General features: G+C 40.2%; 1 protein-coding gene across 4 annotated transcripts in view; it reads left to right on the top strand.

The window, feature by feature from the left end:
- The window catches only part of NCOR1 (nuclear receptor corepressor 1), a 55,315-nt gene that overhangs the window by 18,068 nt on the left and 15,518 nt on the right, over positions 1–21,729 (top strand). Inside the window, exons 6-27 of one of the 4 annotated variants that reach the window (XM_066333437.1) lie at positions 1,451–1,564; positions 2,847–2,903; positions 3,356–3,408; positions 4,133–4,199; positions 4,578–4,750; positions 6,627–6,717; positions 7,236–7,414; positions 7,858–7,912; positions 8,100–8,201; positions 12,657–12,784; positions 13,282–13,499; positions 15,114–15,176; positions 15,498–15,637; positions 16,331–16,457; positions 17,099–17,654; positions 18,342–18,471; positions 18,743–18,938; positions 19,476–19,646; positions 19,821–19,981; positions 20,362–20,482; positions 20,586–20,687; positions 21,170–21,267. In XM_066333437.1, the coding sequence (XP_066189534.1) occupies positions 1,451–1,564; positions 2,847–2,903; positions 3,356–3,408; positions 4,133–4,199; positions 4,578–4,750; positions 6,627–6,717; positions 7,236–7,414; positions 7,858–7,912; positions 8,100–8,201; positions 12,657–12,784; positions 13,282–13,499; positions 15,114–15,176; positions 15,498–15,637; positions 16,331–16,457; positions 17,099–17,654; positions 18,342–18,471; positions 18,743–18,938; positions 19,476–19,646; positions 19,821–19,981; positions 20,362–20,482; positions 20,586–20,687; positions 21,170–21,267 (3,102 nt within the window). Of the gene's footprint in view, positions 1–1,450; positions 1,565–2,846; positions 2,904–3,355; positions 3,409–4,132; positions 4,200–4,577; positions 4,751–6,626; positions 6,718–7,235; positions 7,415–7,857; positions 7,913–8,099; positions 8,202–11,175; positions 11,449–12,653; positions 12,785–13,281; positions 13,500–15,113; positions 15,177–15,497; positions 15,638–16,330; positions 16,458–17,098; positions 17,655–18,341; positions 18,472–18,742; positions 18,939–19,475; positions 19,647–19,820; positions 19,982–20,361; positions 20,483–20,585; positions 20,688–21,169; positions 21,268–21,729 lie in introns of those variants that run through there. The other 3 variants (XM_066333436.1, XM_066333439.1, XM_066333438.1) reach the window with 3 other exon arrangements.

Here is a 21,729-nt window from a genome sequence, read left to right as displayed (position 1 = left end):
CTTGGGGGAAAGTGCAGTAGGAGAGGTGTGAATGAACACAGACAGCAGAGAAATAAAGGAGGAAATATCACTTTTTTTTTTGTATGGCCCTGGCTATGCTTTGCATCAGAGAACTGCACTTGAGCCACTGGAAGCAAAGGAAGTGTTTGCTGGCAGAAGTTGTTGCTTTCCCAGTAGCTGTTGTGGCCAAGTAAACCCACCCTTCAATCGAGGCATCTGTTAGTCATTGACAAAAACAAAGTCCTTGTTTCCTTTTCCTTTTCTGACATTCAAAGATCCAGATAGAATAAGTGCCAGCTTTACTCTTTTATAGTTGGAGCTCTGGAGGAAATGAGAGTTACACTGTAGAATTTGTTAACTTGTAGGTTGAGGATAACAGACGACTCTCAGGAGCTGTATGTTTTTATGGTCTGGAAGCATTTAATTATGTCTGAATTTTAATGACCTGTAAAGTGACCTCCAGCAGAAAAACAAAAAAGGATGTCACTGAGTACCTGTTTGTGTCTTAGTGATGCTTATCTCTCCGTGCACTTTTCCACAAAATCAGCAAGTGCTGTGCAACTCATCTATGAAGGGTCATCTGTGCACATTTGTCTGTGATTTGACTTTAAAAAATGACAAAGTTGATGTTCAAATAAATGAGCCTATGTCTTAGAGCATTCTGCTAATATTTTAGGGAATTCTTGCACGGCAATGTAGCACATTCTAGCCAGGACTGTAAGGCAGGATGGATCCCTGGTGTCAGAAGTTCTTTGCTGTATATTTGTGGCAGGCATGGGTGAAGGATGTTTAAAAAATGAAGCTGTCACCGAACCAGATTTATTTGATGTGAAAGTAAATCACAGCAGTGTAGTAACTAGGAAAGGGTTACAGGGTGGATTTTTTTTTTGGTTTTGCTATTTATTTTTTTTAACTTGTTTGGTATTGTAACAGTCTTGGAACTTTAATGCATGTGGAGTGGTTTATTTTTGCTGTGAAGTACCTTTAGAATGATGTTCTCTGTGGAGTGTTAGAAGGACTTTTGTACCTTTTGAAACCATAAGACAGCAGTAATGGTGACACTTGAACATCTAGAGTGCAGAAAGGCAGCTTTGTGCTTTCCGCTCGCAGCACGCAGCTCTGATGTAACTGTTCTCCAGAGTTGATACTTTTTGTTTAAAGTTAAATAATGATAAATTATAAAGTGACAGTGGCTTTACCTGTCAAGCTGAAACAAGTCTGATTTAAGGCAGGTGAGTCTTGTAAACAGGTAATTTCAGTTAGCAATAGTACAAAAAATAGTCTTGTTATTGTCCCTGTGGGCATCAAACCCATTTCATTCATTCCTTGTCAGCGCAGAGCGAAGTAAGAGGCAGCGCTGAGTGATCAGCTGCGTATTTTATCTCTGGTGACTAATTACTGGTGGAAGGGGGGAACATGGATGGCTGATTTTCTTTCTTTGGTCTCTTAGCAACAACTTGAAGAAGAAGCTGCTAAGCCTCCCGAGCCAGAGAGGCCGGTGTCCCCTCCTCCTGTGGAGCAGAAGCACCGCAGCATCGTCCAGATCATTTACGATGAGAACCGGGTCAGTGTCCTCTGCTCCTCACCCAGGGGCTCTCTCTGCCCCTCTGCTGACATTCATCAGCTCTTCATTTACTTCCATGGGGCACATTTGTCTGTTTTACTGGTTTGCCCACCCTTCTTTTACTATTAATTTGCCTTTTTTAAAGACATTTCTATGACATTTTTATTCTCGATCGTGGGAATCTTCCTTCTGTCTTGTATCTGTGGGTCTCAGACCCTTGTGCTGAGATCCATGAATTATAGATATATATAAACACACACACATATATCCTTTTAAGTGTGTGATACGAAAAATGCCTCAGAAATTCATCTTGAATTCCCTGTTCCTCACTTGAGCTGACAAACTTGGCTGAAGACTCGACTTTTAAATGAGCTGAAGAGAAAAAAAAATGCATATGTTGTAGGATTTTGTGCCTTCTTTATAAACTCTGACTTCTGGCACTTAAGATTTGGATAAATGAACAGATATGAAAAAGTAATATATTGGTGAATTATGGGCTTGTGTTGTTTAAGTGGTGAGAAAAGTTCAGGAGCTCAGTGATACTGCCAACAGTAACAGCAAAAATGCTTCCTGCCTTTTTTTTCCCATGGTAGTTTGAGATTAGGGAGTCAGATATCTGGGGGTTTTGAAAGTATTGTGATCTTCTGTGAGACTGGTATATGTTTGTTTAATTTCCCAATTTTATTCTGTAGTTTAGAGGAACAGCTAACTTCTATTACAATAGATTTTTTTTTTTTTAATTTGAGGAGGTGAAAACCCCCTGCAAAACAATGTTAGATTTTGTACAGTTCAGCTGTGTCCTAAGCATTCCATGCAAGGAGGGGCCAGAATTATTTTATGGTCTTCACTTTGTGTGAGTGAGGGACCTTTGACACACTTTGTGTGTTTATGTCCACGTGGATTCACACTCCCAGATTTGGCAATTAGAGAGTTTTAGTCCCTTAATTTCATTTTTCAAGGCTAATTGTACTTTATTTTACTGGACCTTTTTCTTCCTCTTCATAATTATTTGCTGTATTATGAAATGCATGGGTTTTTTTGAACTGCAGAGGTCAGTTTCTGCTTTTATCCTCTATCAGCTTCCAGACTTGGAGATCAGAGTCACTACCATATAACTCAAGGCCAGGTTTCTTTATTTGCTGAGGCAACGTTGCAGAAGTAGGTTAAGAAGGATCTCATGTGGTCAGGCAGGGGTTTAGCTGAGAACATAGAGTTCAGATCCACATTTGACATGAACTTCAGAGGATTTACTCACACTATACCAAAAAAATCTTATTTGCAGAAAAAAGCAGAAGAAGCTCACAAGATTTTTGAAGGTCTTGGTCCAAAAGTTGAATTGGTAAGTTGTGGAATTCTGGTTGTGTTTTTTTTCTTCTTTTGTACTGCTTTCTGTGTTGCCAGTTGCTCTAATTCTGTTGTGCTGAACAGCTGTAGTTCTGTGATTATGTACAGAAGAAATGTGTGTCTAAATGCACTGGTGAGTTGGGGCTTGAGTGAGTTCATTGGCCATGTTTAAGTGTGATTTTTAAAACAGATTCTCATCTATTTGAGAGAAGAGTTTGAATATGAAGAAATGAAGTACTGTGACATACATAAGTAGCTATAATCTAATTTTAAGTAATGAAATCTGTGCTTTGTGCTGAAGATCTTGTAGTCCCTTCAGCTCTGCTGCATCTCAGATTGAGTGCACTGTTCTCAGAATACTAAAATATTGTTAAATGTGTTCCATGCACATTTAGAGGTCCATGCATTGCAAAGTGCTGAGTGTTTCTTTCTCATCCCAAATTGCAGCCACTTTACAACCAACCCTCAGACACCAAGGTCTACCATGAGAACATCAAAACGTGAGTGCTTCAATACCCTCTCCTTGTCCTGTTCAGGGGAGCTGGACTTTAACATTCCCTCACATTTTTCATTGCTGTCATCTCCAAATAGGGTGTGTGAGTTTTGACCATAATTAAAAGCTTCCAGTCCATGTAACTTTCTAATTTCTTTGTTGCAAAACAGTTCTGCAAGATATGCATTATATGTACTGAAGGCCCTGGCTTTCCATCTTCATTTAAAGACAAAAATAAATAATAAAACTCAAGTTGGCTGTCCCTTAAAGACATCTCTTTAAAAAAAGTTATTTTTGTTCCACTCCACCAAACAGATTTGTATAGCAGTTCCAAAGTACTTATTTCTTGAATAATTTATCAGAAAAATTAACTTGAGGCTCAATTGCAAAGACTTTTTTTCCCCATAAAAGCATAATAGCTTAAACCAATTTTTATCATTTTAGCATATTATCTTTCTTGTGGTAAAGGAGAGCACTTGCCTTGAAATTGGAACTTTTTGTGTGTCTCAATTGCTTATTCCAGCCATCTTCATGAGTCTCCTCTCTGAAAAAATACAGTATTAGGTGATTTAGGTATCTTCACTTCATTGGGAATTTTCCCTACTTTTTACCCTGAAACTGTTATTCATAATAAAGATCTGGCATCTGTAATTAAGATGGGTTTTGTTGAGTAGTTTTGAAGTGCTTGATTCTTACGTAGTTCACTTTTTTCCCCTAATTCTGTTTTCCAGAAACCAGGTGATGAGGAAAAAGCTGATCCTATTCTTTAAAAGAAGGAACCATGCAAGAAAACAACGGGTAAGAGCACCATGATCTAAAAGGAGCACCTGGCTGGTTTTCTACCTGGACTCTTGTCTTGCATTTCCAAATATATTGGTTAGAAAAATAAGACCTTTAGCTAAAACAACTGTGGGATATTTCTGGAAGGCAGTATTGACAATCACCAAATAGCACTAGGATTTGTAAAACAAAGAAATATTGTATAATAGTCAAAGTCTACGTTTTTGTATCCACTTCCTCACTTTCTCTGTGCTGGAAATTTAGTATAAGTCATCTTCAACATGGAAAGGACTGGAGCAGGAAAAATCTGTGCATTCCAGAGGCCTGCCCATGTGCCATGTACTGATCCCTTGGTGTATTTTGCTTAGTTCAAGGTTTCCTTTTGGAATTTAACAGGAACAGAAAATCTGTCAACGTTATGATCAGCTGATGGAGGCATGGGAGAAGAAAGTAGACAGGATAGAAAATAATCCACGCAGGAAAGCCAAGGAGAGCAAAACACGGGAGTACTATGAGAAACAATTCCCAGAAATCCGGAAGCAGAGAGAGCAGCAAGAAAGATTCCAAAGGTATTGCTGGAGATTGGAAATATTCCTGCAAAATATCTCTTCAGTCTTAAGTTTTAAAATTATTTATAATAAAATTAGTTAATTTTAATGATTCAGTTTTATGTTCTCACTTTATTGCTTTAAAAAGAATATTTGTGTGTCACAGAGTATAAAGTGAGATGTTCTTCCCTTTGTTCACTGTGTTTCCATGGCATTGAGCTCAGTTTTCACTTCCCATCCTAAGGATCTCCATGACTATATCTGTCCACTGTCACATACATCCCTTTTGCTGTCCCTCTCCTCCAGCTCCCCTCATCCCTCGGTGTCCTCTCAGGCTGCTGTGCTAATGTCCACGGGGTTCCTTTCCCATGTCCCTCTTCAGATCTGCCATCAAACCCCATGTTTTCCAAAAGGAACACAGGAAAAGGGCCAAGTAGCAAAGGCTGCTTAGGTTGTGGTGTCAGTGAGATGAGGAGAGTTGAGCTGCTCAAAAAAGGGTTTGTGGAGTTCTGAAGACAATTGGAGCATCAACTTCCCTGAGCCTGTTCATTTTGGGCACACACCCTAATTTACACTGGTATTTTTCTGTCACTGTCTGTGTTACTCCTGTGTTTCATGATCCCTGTATTCATTAGCCCCCACACTCAAAAACCATTTATCTTCTTAATTAACAGTTTGACTGATCTTTTGTTGTACTTGCCAGATAATTTTATTCCAGACATTTTTGCATTTTAAAATATTCAAGGTGCGACAATTAAAGCCCTATTATTTAATTTTAATCTATCAGACTTTTGTTAGATGGAAACTACAGAGAATCTTAAAAGGAATGAAGTGCAATTCACTTGAGAGTTCACCTTGCAGTACTGTAGGTAGAGAGATAGGATTTAAATTAGAATTAGGTCAAGTTTGATTCAGTTGTGTTGAAATCTGTTTATCTGATGTTCGAAATCATTTCAGTACACCTTGGAGAGTTCAAGCCCCATAAAGATTTAATCTCATCTACATGACCTTTCTGTCATAAAACATGGGGAAAGCAGAGAGCTTGCAATACGTTATGAAGGCTGCAAGATTTTGTGGAATCAAGAAAAGAGGAAAGTAAACAGCACTCATATATGAAGAGTTTCACTTAAAGAATATATTATGTCTTTGTAATAGCAAACTACTTGAGAAAGGGTCATCTCTTTACATTATATTTATGTTCTGCCTCTGTTTATAGCTGGGCTCTAATACTATTGCCATGTAAATACAAAGGGGTTTTTCCTCAGATTTGGTGCAAATGGAAGAATTCAGTAAAATCTTTGAGGTGTTTTGTCTCTCCATTTAGTAGTGATTTTTTACCTCTGAAATGCTTTTTGACCCACATGCTGTAGTATATTATTATGATGTTCCTAAGGGTGAAGATCACAAGCTGAAAAGTTCTCCCAAATTACAGCTCTCCCCATCAATTCAAAAGTGGAATTTTTTTTTTGTTGTAACAGATCTCAGTGCTGTATTAGTAACTTCACCAAACTGATAAAATGCAAATTTAGTGTGGTTTTCTTAAAAAAAAAAGGTCTTTCAAAGTGTATCAGTTGTACTAATTAAGGAGATAATTTCTGTGCCACTGATGAGCATTCCTCATGCTCAGCAGAAGAAAATTCATTTACCTGAAGCACCTACTTTGCAGTGGAATTGGTGGTAACACCTTTTTTTGGTGCCTTTTCTGCTGAGCTTTGCAAAGTCCCTGTAAAACCAAGCAGGACATGACAGAGTTTGTGCTCTGACTCTCCTTAAGAAAGACCAGTCCTAACTGATTTGAGAGACTGCTAACAGCCTTATAAGGAATTTTGTTGTGGTGTACAAAACCTGCAAGTAGAGCTAATTTCCACTTTTTCCTTTTGTTTTTCCCTCGTTTCAGAGTTGGCCAAAGAGGGGCTGGCCTTTCAGCAACCATTGCTAGAAGTGAACATGAGATTTCAGAAATCATCGATGGGCTCTCTGAGCAGGAGGTGAGGCTGGTGGCTGTGCTTTGCTGTAGAAGCACAACCAATAAATATCCTTTCACTGGCAATGAAAGGTGTCGAGTAGAGGGTTTGTTTCATTGATAAGAGAAAGCCCTTCTCTCTTTAAGAGAATCTCTGTGAAGTATGGCTTGAAGTAGATCTTAAAACACTTTTCTTCTGAGGGTTTTGCTTTCTAATTGTATCTGCCCTAGATTTTTCTCATGTGGCTGTTCATTGCAGGCTTGCTGCAACCTAGTTTTTTACAGCTGTAACAAACATGTGAAAACTCTTCCTTTTCTCAAACCCTCCATCATTTTGGTGTTCCATCAGTTGTGACACTTTCCTTTAGCTGCCCATAAAGTGTTCATCGCCGTAGTGACAACTTCTGTAAGAGCTGCGTACAAAAAGAAATTCCTAAAAGCTGACTGTGAGCGTGGAGCTTTAAGAGCTGTGCAATTCAAGGGCTGTAAACATCAGTGGCACAAATATTTTGTGTGTTCTTTGCTTTGTCTGTTGTTGTGCAGAATAATGAGAAGCAAATGCGGCAGCTCTCTGTCATCCCTCCCATGATGTTCGATGCGGAGCAGAGAAGGGTGAAGTTCATCAACATGAACGGGCTGATGGAGGATCCCATGAAAGTTTATAAAGACAGGCAGTTCATGAATGTCTGGACAGATCACGAGAAGGAGATTTTTAAAGAAAAGTAATGGCCTTTCTTATCTTTTCTTTTTATTGCATTGAAATGACAGTTAAATGCCCAGCCCCGTAAAGCTAAATCAGGAATGCTGGAGCTTTTGTCCAATAATGTTTGATAATGTTCTGAGTTGGCTGTAATGAATATTGCAAAAGTTTTAGGCTTTATTTTTCATCTGAGTATGCTCACATGCATTTAGTCCTTAAATACAAAATTGTCCCAAAAGTACTTTAGTTCTGGGCTAAGATTAGAATGACAAGTGCAGATATGGAATTTCGTTTTATCATTTTAAGTGCTCAGTTCTAAATTTGCACAATCTGAAAACTGGGCTTTTTAGGCTAATTTCACTTGTGTAAATGAAGGGCTTGCTGATGGAATAGATTGTTTGCAAGATTTGCATGTTTGATCGTGGATTATGTTGTTAAACTGAAATAATTTCTGATTTGTAAAAGGTTTGTCCAACATCCCAAGAACTTTGGCTTAATTGCTTCCTACTTGGAACGAAAGGTAAGACATTTGTTAATATAAATGGAGCTTAGGGTGGGATTCCTAACTTTCCAATATAATAATAAATAGAATCTTTTTTATTTTAGTCTGGGGGCTGCATAGTTTTAAGTGTTGGGAGAAATTAAAAACTCAAATCCTATCTTTTCATTAGGAGTAAACTCTACTTTTTCCTGCTTTTTCACTTCAGAATGTTCCCGACTGTGTTTTATATTATTATTTGACCAAGAAAAATGAAAATTATAAAGCCCTTGTGCGAAGGAATTACGGCAAACGCAGGGGAAGAAACCAGGTACATTAAATTTATTCATCACTTGGGTATTGTTATTTTATTGCATCATATTTACAACTCTTTCATTGTCTGAGATAGCAATGTATTATAAGGATGGGAGGGAAATAATTATTTTTCCTTTATTGTATTGTTGGCCTTTTAAAATTTAAGTGATTCTGACCTCGAGGGTGTTGTTGGTTAGTTTGGTTTTAATTCTCTGAAATACCTTCTTCCTTTGCACATTTCTTACTTCTTTTAATATGACAATTCATTTTCTTTGAGGACTTTGCCACAGACATTGAGGTTGAATCCATCATTAAATCCTATGTTGGAGCCAAGAGAAATTAGGTTTAGCATGTGACTTGCAGTGGAAAATATATAATCAGTTCATAATGTCAGTCCTTGTCAAAAAGCAGAAATTAATAGTGATCTTTATTTGGTGGTCAGGCTCAAAATCAAACTGGAACTTCAGAGCCAGAAGAAAGAGACTGATTTAATGCATGTGAATAAAAAATCCTGCTGATTCAGGAAGTGTTCCTTTGGAAGTCTTTGGAGAGGAAAAGAACAGCATTTTATAAATACATGTGCTGGGCTAGCAGGATTAATGTTGGTATTGGAAAACAAAATAACCCTGAAACTTTGGGACTGCACAAATCTGCTCTGCAAACCAGTAAATGCACTAAATATTGCACTGAAATACACAAATACTGAATGTTTTCTAGGAGTCCCAATAAATATATATTTTTAATTTAAAGTTGTTGCAAGCAGCTTCAACTGAGGAGTGAATCCTGTTCAGTAGAAACAGCCATGGGGTTGTGCTTCTGTTCTGTGGTGCTGTTGCACTTAAACCTTTGCAATTCTGGGCTGGTGTTCTACCAGAAGAGTCCTGTCATGGCAGAGCACCTTGTCTGTTCCCCACAAGTCATGGATTGCTTAGGGTAAGATCGTTGTCATTGTGCACAGGATTTCATAGAGCTTCTGCTCTGATGGGGGAAATTGCTGGAAATAACCTGTATTAGCCAGGAGTTCTGTTAGAAATTCTAAGCCTAATAATCTTTTTTAATAGAAAGGGTTATTGTTATTGGAGTAGTGATTGGGGAAGGATTGCAGCTGAAGTCTGGATGTGTGGCAAATGAAAAGAAGATGGAAATAAACAGGATTTTCCAGATGTCTACAATCACTGTGGACACTTAACAGAGGTAGTGCTGCCACTTGCAGTGGCTCAGTTTATGATAAAGCTTTGCCATTATAAAGTGAGGTTGGTGTGATCATGGCGAGTGTCACATGTTGAGGGATGCCTTTGCTGGGTGCTCTTCTAAGGGGTGAAGAGACAGAACTGCCTCAGCTGTAGTGCAGTGCAGCTGGAGATTCTGAGATATCTAGAAAGTCATTACTGTGTATTTAAATGTCTTTTCCATGTTGTTAATATCAGAATATTGGAACTGTCAGAATTCAAAAATTGGATGCATTTCTCTATCTATAAATGGTTGTTTTCCTAGGGTAATGTGTATAGAACAGAAAGGTTTTAATTCCAGCTTTAGACACAAGGGCATAGATTTGCTTGGTGAACTCAGCTCAAGGTGCTCTGCCTGACTTTGTGACTGCTCCTGTGAGTGCTGATTTATATGTGAGTAACTGAATACATCAGCTGGAACACTAAAGGTTTGTTCAGCTCAGATTACTTGCTCTTGGAATTGTGGCAGAGTTGTACTCTGTAATTGCTGGTTGTTGATCCACTTTAAGTGCTGCAGCAGATCCCTAAACTTCGGGCAACTGCTGGCCAGGCTTAATGTGTGCTCTGTGAAGGATGCAAGAAAGTGCCAGGTTTTTAGCTCTGGTGAGAGTTGAGCTGGACTTGCCAACTGAAGGAAATACTCTCAGCACTCTAAAAGGGAAATTTTACCACTTCTGGAAATTTAAACTCTGAAGTGTTGCAGTTAGCATATTAATAGTAAAGAACTACATAGTACCAAAAATCATATTTGTATTTATAATTTTATTTATGATTAATTAGCACCATCTATAACAGCTAGTAAAAAAAGAACATGAGAGGGTTTAAGTGCCTGGCTTGCCAGAACTTTTATCTTACAGTTGCAGAGAGCACCTCACCCCCTTCCCCCCTCCTGTCCCCCAGCTTTGTTTGAAGCTGATATTTTTCATATCTCTCAGTAGCAACTTGAAACTTTCTTGCTGATTGGCAAACAGAAGTCATGTAAGATTTATGAGGTGCTCCAGGATGGGCTTAGGCCAATAACAGGTGCTTCAGCTTAAACTCTTAATAGTTCATGTATTTTTGTAAATTAGAAGGCAAGCAAGTGGAATATTGCAATGGAGGAGATATTAATCATGGTAAGGACATTGAAGTCCTTCAGAGAATGCAGTGAGCACAACTTGGCTCAGGTTTCAGTGTGGGGGCTTCCACTTGAGACAGGCTGAGTGCTGGATCAAGGATATGAAGAGATGTAAGGCTAATAAAATTCTGATGTGTGTTTGTCCTCAAATAGTATAGAAAGGGCTTTTTATAAAATACTGCCTAAACTGTTCCAGAGTGTCACAGAGGCAATTGAACAAATGTGACTTAAACCAAAGCTTGTCAAATGTAGAGCAAGTTTTTAGTATAGAATTGAGAGAAAGCCATGGCTGTATGATGCTTTAACTTCCCTATCCCTGGAAGTGTTCAGGACAGGGCTTGGAGCAACCTGATCTGGTGGGAGATGTCCCTGCCCATGGCAGGGGGTTTGAGATTGGATGATCTTTAAGGCCCCTTCAAACCCAAACCACCCTGTGATTCTGTAATTACAGAGAATTCCTTAAATAACTCATTGAAAGAAGGACTCTGTAAGTGAAGTTTTAAATGAATTAGGTGGCCAGGCAGTGGTCAGTGCTGGCTGTGTCCCTGCAGTGTGTGTGGCTGAAGCCTGTGGGGCAGCAGGTGGGAGGCCAGTGATGTGAGCAGACAGAAATTCGCCGCCTGTGTGTGACGGGGATCACCTCTGGTGACTCCGGGGAGATTAGAAGGTGCTGTGTGAGAGGGGCAGCGCTGCTGCAGGCAGCTTAAGTGGCAGAATGACACAATTTCCTGGAATAAACACGTTGCTGGGTCAGGCAGCCTGTGCTAAGGAGCTCTGTGATGTCGCTGCTGGGGTGGGTTTTGTCGTTTTGAGCCGTGCCCTGAGCTCAAGCCCATCCCCTTGTGTGGACAGTAAAAGTTTCAATCAGCAGATGAATGTGCAGGAACGTCGCTGACCGAGGCTTCGACTCCTTTAAGGTTTGTGTTTGTGCATTGATTGTGCAGCTTAAATGAAGTTACTGGGTAATAGAGAACCAAGTGATGTGCACTTGGCCTGGTAGGAACAGGATTTTCAACAACCGTTTTCTAAATACATTAGAAGGAAAACAATTTTCATTAAATCCTTTTTTTGAAATGCAATTTTAACTCATTATTTTCAGGTCGATCTACCTAGCAAGGTGGAAATAATTTATGTTAGCATGTCTGTGACATCTTGCTTGAAAGAAATCTTTGCATAATCAATAACCAGCACCTTAATTGCTAATAATTTGCAGCAAGATGGTAGTGGTTAGTGTTTAGGGTTTCTGCTCCAGTTCACATTATTAAAATGTCAAAACCAAGTCAGTTTGTGACTATTTCCAGCCTCAGTTTAGTTAGTGAAACAGTGACACCTGCTGCTGCACTTATAGGGAGGTTGCTTCCTCTGTCAAGAAGGAAAGCCTAATTTGAGAAATTTTTCAGTAGATTGTAAAATCTGAGTTCATGAAGTGCTGGAACAGCAATCTTGTAATTCTCTGCCCTTGTCTTGTCCTTGTGTTTCCATGCATTGTGTTCTCTATCCCTGTGTTTCCATGAATTGCCAAATGTAGTCTGAATATCTGTTTTGAGACAAGCACAGTATTTACTGTACTTGTAGAACTTTAACCTCAGTAGAGAAAAGAGTTTTTCTTGTTTTTTTTAAATAATTCTTTCTGTGAACTCACTGGAAATGTAAGTCTGAAATTCCCAACCCAATTTTTTTTAACAACTATATTTCTTCAATGCCAGTGACAGTTTTGAGAAAGCGACTTGGAGTTGCTGATAACTTTCATGCTACAAGACCTTCTGCTCCCCAGTTGTAAGATCATGTTTCACTATAAAATGCACAAAGTTAAAAATAAAATTTGAGAGGAGCAACACCCTCACTACATGGGTCAGACTTCCCTCAGCGCTTTTAAAATGTAGCTGTTCATTTTTAGTGGGGCACACAGCAGCCAGTGGGGGATTGTACACAATCACCTCCATGCTCATGCTGTATTTCCATGGAATTTACAAGATATAAAGCAGAGTTATTCCGTTCTTATGCTGACCACTGTGCAGTGCCTGTAACTTAAAATATTATCAAGTAGGAAGTAAGGCAGCATCAGGTTTTGTGCTGCCCCTTTGTGTGATCAAGTTATCATCTAAATCCTATTTCATTTCAGCAGCAGATTGCTCGTCCTTCTCAAGAAGAAAAGGTAGAAGAAAAGGTAGAAGAGGAAAAATCAGACAAATCAGAAAAAAAAGAGGAGGAAAAGAAAGATGAGGAGGAGAAGGATGAGAAGGAGGAATCTAAGTAAGTGTGTATATGCTGAAATGCATGAATTCATCCTAGATTGCAGGTTTTGGCAAAGATGAGAACAGGATTTGCATTAGCCTGACAATGAAATCTGGACTGAAAACTGTTTCTTTTGTGTATGAAACATTTTTTTTTTTGATATACAAATTTCTTTGTCTTGCTGAGCTAATCAGATCAGTGGAAAACATAATGGGATTATTATTTCCAACATGTAATAATTTCTGTATCTTGTTGATTTGGGCTTTTTTCATATGTTCTATCACACGTGGAGTATTTATATTTTCTTTGAAGCTGACAAAATCCTGTATCTGTGTTACTATCTGGCAACTGGAGATTGTGGGCAGTAAGTGAATTCTGTTTCACTAAAGGCATCTTTTGAGTTCATGGAATTCTGTTTGTGGGGTTTGGTGGGGTTTTTTGTCCATTGATATTCAGGACTGTCTGCTCACAATGGCTCTCTGAATGTGACTGAACTATATTTTACCTATTCCCAGAGAGAATACCAAAGAAAAGGACAAAACTGAAGTTGCACCAGAGGAGACAGAGGAGAGGGAGCAGGCGGCTCCTCGGGGCCGAAAAACCGCCAACAGCCAAGGTCGACGTAAGGGCAGAATCACCAGATCAATGACAAATGAAGCTGCACAAGCAAATGCTGCTGCAGCTGCAGCCACTGAAGAGCCTCCACCACCTCTGCCACCCCCACCAGAACCTTGTGAGTAGCATTTACAGCGCTCCCAGCTGGTCTTAGGCTCCTCGCTGACACGGGGCTGTTTCCAGGCATGCGGTGCACTTCTGTTTAATATTCCAGCTTTATTCTTAGCCCTGCTTATAATTTTGTAGCTGTGTGGAACTGTTAAACTTCACAAGTGTAACTTCATGAATAGTGTATGTGCCATCAGCTGACTCTTAGGGGAGAAAAGGCAGTTCAACCCTTGTGTGATAACACCTTGTCTCCCTGTGCAGGTTTTGTGATGGGTCTGCAGAGATCCAGGTGCCTGTGACACAGATTCACTTACAGGCTACAGCTCACAGAGGATGCTGTTAAATAATTGGCCTGATATTTGAGTACTTCAGGGAGTTTCATAAGCTGAAATAGATCTTGGCAAGTTGTTGTTTCAGCATTAGATGGCAAGAGGCTTTTTTAAAATAAAATGTTACTTTCTTGGCTGGATGGTTAAAAAAGATGATGCAGTCTGAGTGTATTTTGGAAAAGGCTGACCTAATTTGTGTTGATGCAGAAATACCAGAATATCCTCTGTCTGGTAAATAATTATCCAGGATGGCAGGGCAGGTTGTGGATTTTTTCTTGCAGTGCTCTGCTCTGGCAAAATTTGTTGCTCCTCATGCTTCAGTTGGGTAGTTACAGGCAGCTGTTATTCTAGAGCTTGTAACAGCTCTTCTGTTACTCAGATGTTCTGCCTGTAAAGAAGAGAGTAAGTGGGCACATCAGTTCTTGTGTAGCTGTAAACAACAGAGATTGTGAGAAACATTCTTGGTCCATTGATACAGTCGGGTTTTATAAGCAGTAGGTTTTTTAAAGTCTGAAGCAATTGTGGGTTTTGCTTTTGTTTTGCTTTGTTTTTAAACCATTTTTGCAGGGTTTTCTGAAAAATCCAAAATAGTTTTTCAGTGGATCAGATACTTTATAGTGTCCTACTTTTGTGAATGGAAGCTGTTGCAGGGTCTTTGTTACATGCTGTGTGCAAAGATTTTATGGAAAGGAAATGGAGGCTGGTGCAGCTCAGTGCAGTTCAGAAATTTAAACAGGATAATACAAATTCCAGAGGAGTGAATGAAAAGCACTTTGCTCTGAATCATACTTAGTTTCCTGCTTGCTTTTACTTACTGTTTTTTTTTTCCTTTTCTTTTTGTCCATTTATCCAGTTGGAGACTCATTTAATACAAGAACAGTAGATTTCTTGGCACCCACTAACCAATAAATAACCATTCCAGCAGTGAGACAGCACTGAACTAGTTTAGAGCATGTTGGATTGCTGCTTTTAGTAGCTGATGGTAATTACTGACATTTTAAATAAAATTTTAGTGATAAATACACCTACGTTACTTACAAATCTTCCTTGACAGACAATTAATCCCAGTTTTCTAGGCAGAATAGTTTTGAACAGTTTTCTCTGCTGAGTTTTGGTGGTTCCTTCTGTATCTCTGACTTGGTTTAATGGAGGTTGACTGCTTCCCTGTGACAAGAGCTTTCCCCAGTGACCTGAGCAAGCCATAATGTAAATAGATTTCTTGACTGTGGGATAATTGGTGCCATGATAATGAAACCTGGTCTTTTCTCTGCTCAGTGTCTTTGTTTCTCTTTCAGCTTCTACAGAGCCTGTGGAGACATCCCGCTGGACAGAAGAAGAAATGGAAGTTGCTAAGAAAGGTAAACCTAGTAAAGCCTTTGACTTCCTTCTGGATACTTGCATTTATAAAATTTCAAGGGTTTATTGAATCACTGAATATATTTGCTGTGACTTTTGCCAACACTATGCTGATTTGAAAATTGCTGTTGTTTTGCAAGCAGCTGTAGCAGACAGAATCACCTTTTGAGACTTATGTTGACTCTTTTCCTGTGGGTTACTTAGAACTGTTTGGGCAGCAGTCTCTGTCTTGCCTTCCCATAGGCATTGTTGTTGCATTTATTGAGGTTTGGATAGCCGAGTTATTGATCACAGTAAATATTGGTTCTTTTATGTCTGACCAGGTCTAGTGGAACACGGCCGAAACTGGGCAGCCATTGCCAAAATGGTTGGGACAAAAAGTGAAGCACAGTGTAAGAACTTCTACTTCAACTACAAAAGGAGACACAACCTGGACAGTCTCCTCCAACAGCACAAACAGAAGGTGAGTGCTGTGGACATGGAATATTTCAAAAGAGAAAACTTAGATCTTTCTGAAGTCATGCATCACACTCCACTAAGGCTGTTTTGCAACTCAGCTCATTTCCTTTTTCTACATAAATCTCTTAGAAAGGGTGGCTGGTGATCACTGACCTGTGATAGTAACCACTTCTGGCTTTAAAATGCAACAGAAGGTTTTGTGCTTGGTAAAACACTTCAGCCTGAAGAGTTCTTCAGTGCTCTGAAAGCCGTGTTCCTCACCAGTGTATGAGCAGCTGTCGATGTACAGCAGCTCCTTGAAACACAGCAAGCACTGACCTTACCAAACAGAGCAGGAGAGGTGGTAGAAGTCCAGGACCTGAAAGTTTGGGGGCACTGAAAAAGTAGAATGCTGTGTGTTGGAGTCCTCTAAGCTGCAGTGCTATCCTGGTCTTCTCTCACTGAGGTGAAGAACATCAGTGTCTGTTTGCTGCAGTTGTTCAGTTGTCCCCCAGTTATGCCGTGAGACCGTGGTTTGTTCCCAAACTTGGTTTTGGTCAGGAGCAGCAAAAGTTGTCCTGGAGTTGAAAAAGTGAATGGGTTGTGCTAAATGGAGATTCTCTGTCCTTCATTTCAACCTCAGGTTGGTAAATGGGGATGCAGTAAAAGGCAATAATTGTGGATTTTCAGTACATTGTCAATGCTGTGTCTTCCTCAGTCTTCACGAAGGCCCCGAGAGGAGCGAGATGTGTCACAGTGTGAGAGTGTGGCTTCGACTGTGTCAGCTCAGGAGGACGAAGATATTGAAGCATCTAATGAAGAAGAGAACCCAGAAGACAGTGAAGGTAGCTTTTCTGGGAAGGGAACTTCTGTGAGCACAGAAAGGAGCCTATGTTTTGTGCTAATTATATGCTCAGAAAGCTGTGTGGTGGTGTTCAAATGCTCTTTCAGTTGGATTTCATCGATTCGAACTCACTTGAGGGGATGCAGCATTTTTAGAATTTAGCAGCCTAAAGATGTTTGCTGCTTAGTATTTTGAGATGCTTTGATTATACTGTCATCTGGAGTGTTGGAACAAGCTGAGTCAAATACATGTAACCTTTGGTAGTTGATAGTCTCAGTAAAGCTTCAGACAAGCAAATTCAAGTGGTGGTTTTTTTGTTGTGGTTTTTTAATATATATTTGTTATATATAATTTGCTTATTTATAGACCCTCAACATCAGTCAATCTTGCCTGGTCTTTTGTGGAGCAAAAGGCAATAGAATTCATTAACAATGAGTGAGAGAAGATGACTAAGTGTTGGATTTTCAGTAGTTGATATTTTTTAGTTGCAGTGTTTGTGTAATTCAGCCAATTGTCCATTTCTATAATAAGTCAAAATGAATTGTTTTGCAGATGAGTTGGTTAAAATTGATGGGTCCTTATTGCACCCAATTTGTCAGATTTCATTGATTGAACCTTCATGGCAAAACATTTTTTCCCCAGGTGCTGAAAATAGTTCTGATACAGAGAGTGCTCCATCTCCAACTCCAGCAGAGCCTGCTAAACCCACTGAAGAAACTCCATCTGAGCCTGCTGCTCCAAAAGTAACCACTGAGGCCCCAGCAGAGCAAGAATCTGCCATTAAACCTGCAGCTAGCACATCTCCCTCCTTACCAGCCCAAAGTGTATCAACAGCTGAAACTCAGAACCCTGAGCCACAGGTCAAGGAAGAAATCAACACTGAGGCTGAAGAGCCTATGGAGGTGGACAGTAGAAGCCATTCAGCTGAAGCTAAGCCTGTGATTACTCTTCCAGTTCATACCAAAGTAGAACCTGTAGAGACTGAAATGAGGCTACCAGAGAATATTCAAGTGAAAATAGAGACTGATACCAAAGAGAGAGAGATGGAGAAACCCAAGGAAAAGTCAGAACCGGAGGAAATGGACTACAGCCTGTCCCAGCAAGTTCCTACAGCCAGACCAGAGTCTCATTCAGATAATGACTCCAGTGCCACCTGCAGTGCTGATGAGGAAGTTGATGGAGAACCTGACCGACAGGGGTGAGTAGGGCTTTGAATGGACAGCCTTTGGAGCTGTTTCTCTTTTAGGAATGGCTGACACCGCTGGGGGTATTTGAAGTCTTTTCAGTATTCACTTGGTGCAGTTCCTGTGTCACTGGAGCCAGTGTCCCCCTCCCTCTCAGTGGTTTAATATACACACAGTGCCAGGGATAGATGTTTAAATGTCAAAAGTATCCAGTGTCATGGAGTGTATGTGGGCTTTGGAAGAGTGCAGGTGATGGTGTTTCTGTGCTCTCCTGCCTCTTCAAACATCACCTTTCCACAAATGTCTTAGCCCTTCATGTGGAATTATTTTGATGAAGATTACTCTTTTTTTTTTTGTGGACTAAATACATGTAGCCCTTCCTATCCATTGTGTTTTTCCAAAGCACTGTCCATAAAGAAGGTTGCATTGATGTAAATACTGCATACATAAATTTCTGATGTGGGGGATTCTGAGCTCATATTTTGGTATTTCTGTGTATTATGAAAATATAGCAGCATCTGTTGCCTCCTCTACCATATGTGCTGTGGGACAGGACACAATGTGGTTCTGACTTTTCAGCTCTTTGTCCAGTCTGATAAATATGTTGGTTTTTTGAATTTAAGAGTTGTGCCTGTAAATTTTTTAAGATGTGTAATCTTGGTCCTTTTGGTGATATTTTTCCCTTCTATCTCTTTTTCCAGTATCTTCAGCAGAGAGTCAAAGCCCTCACTGTTAAATCCCACTGGGTCAATCCTGGTATCATCCACAATAAAGCAAGGGCAGATGGACCTGCAACAGCTTCACCACCGAGCTGCTGTCATCCCACCCATGGTATGGGCAGTCTTCTGTGCTGTTTGAAGGAGTTGAACATCTAGTCACAACATGAAGCAGAAAAAAAAATGTTAAACAAATGTAGAAAAACATTATTTGCTTTATTATTGTATTTTTTCAGGGGGAAAGTAGGTCAAGTATAAACCCAATAGCTTAAAACCAGGTGTGGACCTTTTAAAACACCCAGACTGCAGGGGAGAGTTGAGCTCCACAGCTCCTCCAGGATGTGCCTGTGAGGGTGTCCCTGACGTTGTCCCCTGGCTGTCCCCAGGTGTCCTGCAGCCCCTGCTCTGTCCCCGTGGGCACCCCAGTGAGTGGCTACGCTCTCTACCAGCGCCACATCAAGGCCATGCACGAGTCAGCCCTGCTGGAGGAGCAGCGGCAGCGCCAGGAGCAGCTGGACATGGAATATCGGAGCGCTGTCAGCCCCTGTGGCACCTCCAAGAGCCCCAGTGTGGAGTGGGAAGGTTGGTGTTCTGACCCTGTGCTTTGTGTGTGTGACACTGCTGCCTCATTGGAGAGGGACAGTTCAGTGTGATAAGGAACTGATAATGAGCTGCTCCTTGCTGGAAGGAGCCTGCCTGCTCTGCTGTACTTACTGTTGAAGAGCTGCCTTGTAGTCCCTTTATATAAAGGCAGAAACTGGTTCCATTTGGGTCAAACCCAAAAGTGAGTTGTTCCTACAGAGAAAGATGCAGCGTGCAGGTGAGAGGAGCAGGTGATTCTGTTCTAGGGGAACCCTTCCAGAAGCTTACGGTGAAGGTGGGAGTATGTACTCCATGCAGTAGAACATTCATTTTAGTTGTGTTCATATATGGATACTGAAATAGGGCACAAAAGTTTGGTGGAACACATGAATACTTCTTTTTAATTGCATTGTTTGTACCTGATAGGTGTGCCTGGCATTGGAGTAGTCTCTTCGTTAAAACTGCTGTGAATTGGACCTTTTGACTCCAGTTTCTAACCCAGGGTTCTTCTCTTTCTGATAACTTCAACCCTCCCAGGAAAACCAGTGGCCTATATGCCTTATGCTGAGGTCAAGAGAATAGAACAGGAAGCACAAGTGCAAAATCCAGCCACAAGGTCAGCATCACCCTACAGGTTATCTCCAAGAGAAGTCAATAAAGCCTCTCCCCAGCCTGAGATGAATGCAGCTCGCTACAGTGTCCCTCCAGGTAAAGATTTGGAGGATCAAATTAGTCTCTAAACAGTTCATGAGTTAATAGAAGAAAGATAATTTTCTATGTGCATATATGAATAGATGCTCAGTGTTTTTCCAGCCCAGTGAGGCTGTACTGTGCTGTTTCTGTTCACACTGCAATGTTTAATGTACAATTTTTCTCCTTAAGTTCTCCAGCCAGCCCCTCACCAGGTGATAACCAATATTCCCGAAGGAGTTCGCCTGCCCACAACCAGACCCACCAGACCACCACCACCACTCATTCCATCCTCCAAAACCAGTGTGCCATCAGAAAAACCTTCCTTCATCATGGGAGGCTCAATCTCACAAGTAAGAGAATTATTATTTCAAAATCTGTCTTGCATCAATTTTTATCTTTTTTCCCTTTCTCCAATCTTCGACTTCTTGTACTCAGTTATGGAGTCACAGCTTTAACCCTGAAGACCAACCTGTATGTGTCATTCTAAAAGTCCAGGAATTACAGGAGCTTTAGAAATGAAGCATTTACTCACATTTAAGGGCATGGATATCCAGCTTAGGTGACCTGCATCTCCTGACTACTCCACTCCTGCTGCTCTGTGCTTTGGGACATGGCAGTGGGGCACTGTAGCATTTCCAAATGGGATCATAGTAGTTTTAGCATGCTCCTTTAGAGAGAGATGTGAATCTTCACTCCAGAAACAAGAATTAACATCTATTTGTTGTTTCAGGGAACACCTGGCACTTATTTAACATCCCACAGTCAAGCTTCCTACGCCCAAGAAACTGCAAAGCCATCAGTGGGTTCTATATCCCTTGGGCTGCCAAGGCAGCAAGAGTCAGCCAAATCTGGTAAGGAAAGAAAAGCTGACATGTTTTGTACAGACTATTTAATGATCCATAATTAAAGGAAATTAAAAAACCTCAACCTTTTTCTCTTTCTTCTCCTCAATAGCTTCCCTGCCCTATATCAAACAAGAAGAATTCTCACCCAGAAGTCAGAATTCCCAACCTGAAGGACTCCTGGTCAGGGCACAACATGAAAGTGTGGTGCGAGGTAAAGAAAATCACACAAATTAAAAAACTCTTGTCAGAGCCTGAGAAAAGCGAGTGAATTACCTGCTGAAGTGTTAATTTAAAGTATTCTATGATTATATAAGTGTCATAAGATTACAGGATTAATTTGTTCTCTGTTTTCCAAGGCATATGTATTTGTAGCTGGCTCCTCCTGTCTGCATGGCTCACTTAAAAATATTTATTACAAGCCATGCCAATTTCAAAATAAAGTTGCTCACTAGAGTAAATCCATGAAAAGAAAATACATTAACTGCCATGAGTTAATGCTGTAAAATACTTATAATCTGTAAAAGGCTACGTTAAAAGAGGAAATAGCCTAACTGCTTCAAATACCTGCTGTTAAATTGAAATTTCCCCTGTATTTTAATATAAACTTAACAGTTCTGAATAGAATTTTTATTTATTTCAAATGGAGTGGGGTTTTTTTCCCTCATTTATCAGGATGTCTTTGTTTCAAATCAGGTACCACAACGATACAGGAGGGGAGTATAACACGAGGAACTCCAACCAATAAAGTTTCAGTTGAGACCATTCCTTCTTTGAGAGGCTCCATAACTCAGGTATTTCACCTTTTTCTGCTGGGAAGGCTGTAGCAAAACAGCATCTTCAGACTATCACTGTGAATGTATTTGCATGTCTGAAAAAGTAAATTGTTATCACAGGGTGGGAACTGCCTTGAAAAAAGAACATTCAATCCAATCAGATGTTCAAACTCCACTATTGCTGAAGTCAGCATTACCACGATTTCATCTCCATATATATGAGTTTTCAAACCTTTTAAGTAATACCAGAGACTTTGGTAAACCTAACTGAGGGCAACTCTCCTGAAAATTGCATCACACCTGAGTTCAAATATTCAAACCAAGTGTAAACCAGTCTTGTGCAGATTCTGTTTAAATCCAAGAAGGGAAATTCAGGCTTTTTGGTCTTATAAGTTTAAATGCTGATGTTTTGATTAGTTTGGCATCTCTTTGTACAAAGAACCATTGCCTCAGTTCTGCTTTGAGATGAGAAGGGGAGAT

This window comes from Sylvia atricapilla, chromosome 20, assembly GCF_009819655.1.
Source record: "Sylvia atricapilla isolate bSylAtr1 chromosome 20, bSylAtr1.pri, whole genome shotgun sequence".
In the NCBI taxonomy this organism is placed as follows: domain Eukaryota; kingdom Metazoa; phylum Chordata; class Aves; order Passeriformes; family Sylviidae; genus Sylvia; species Sylvia atricapilla.
Note: the sequence above shows the minus strand (reverse complement) of the source record. Positions and strands in the feature narration are given on the sequence as shown.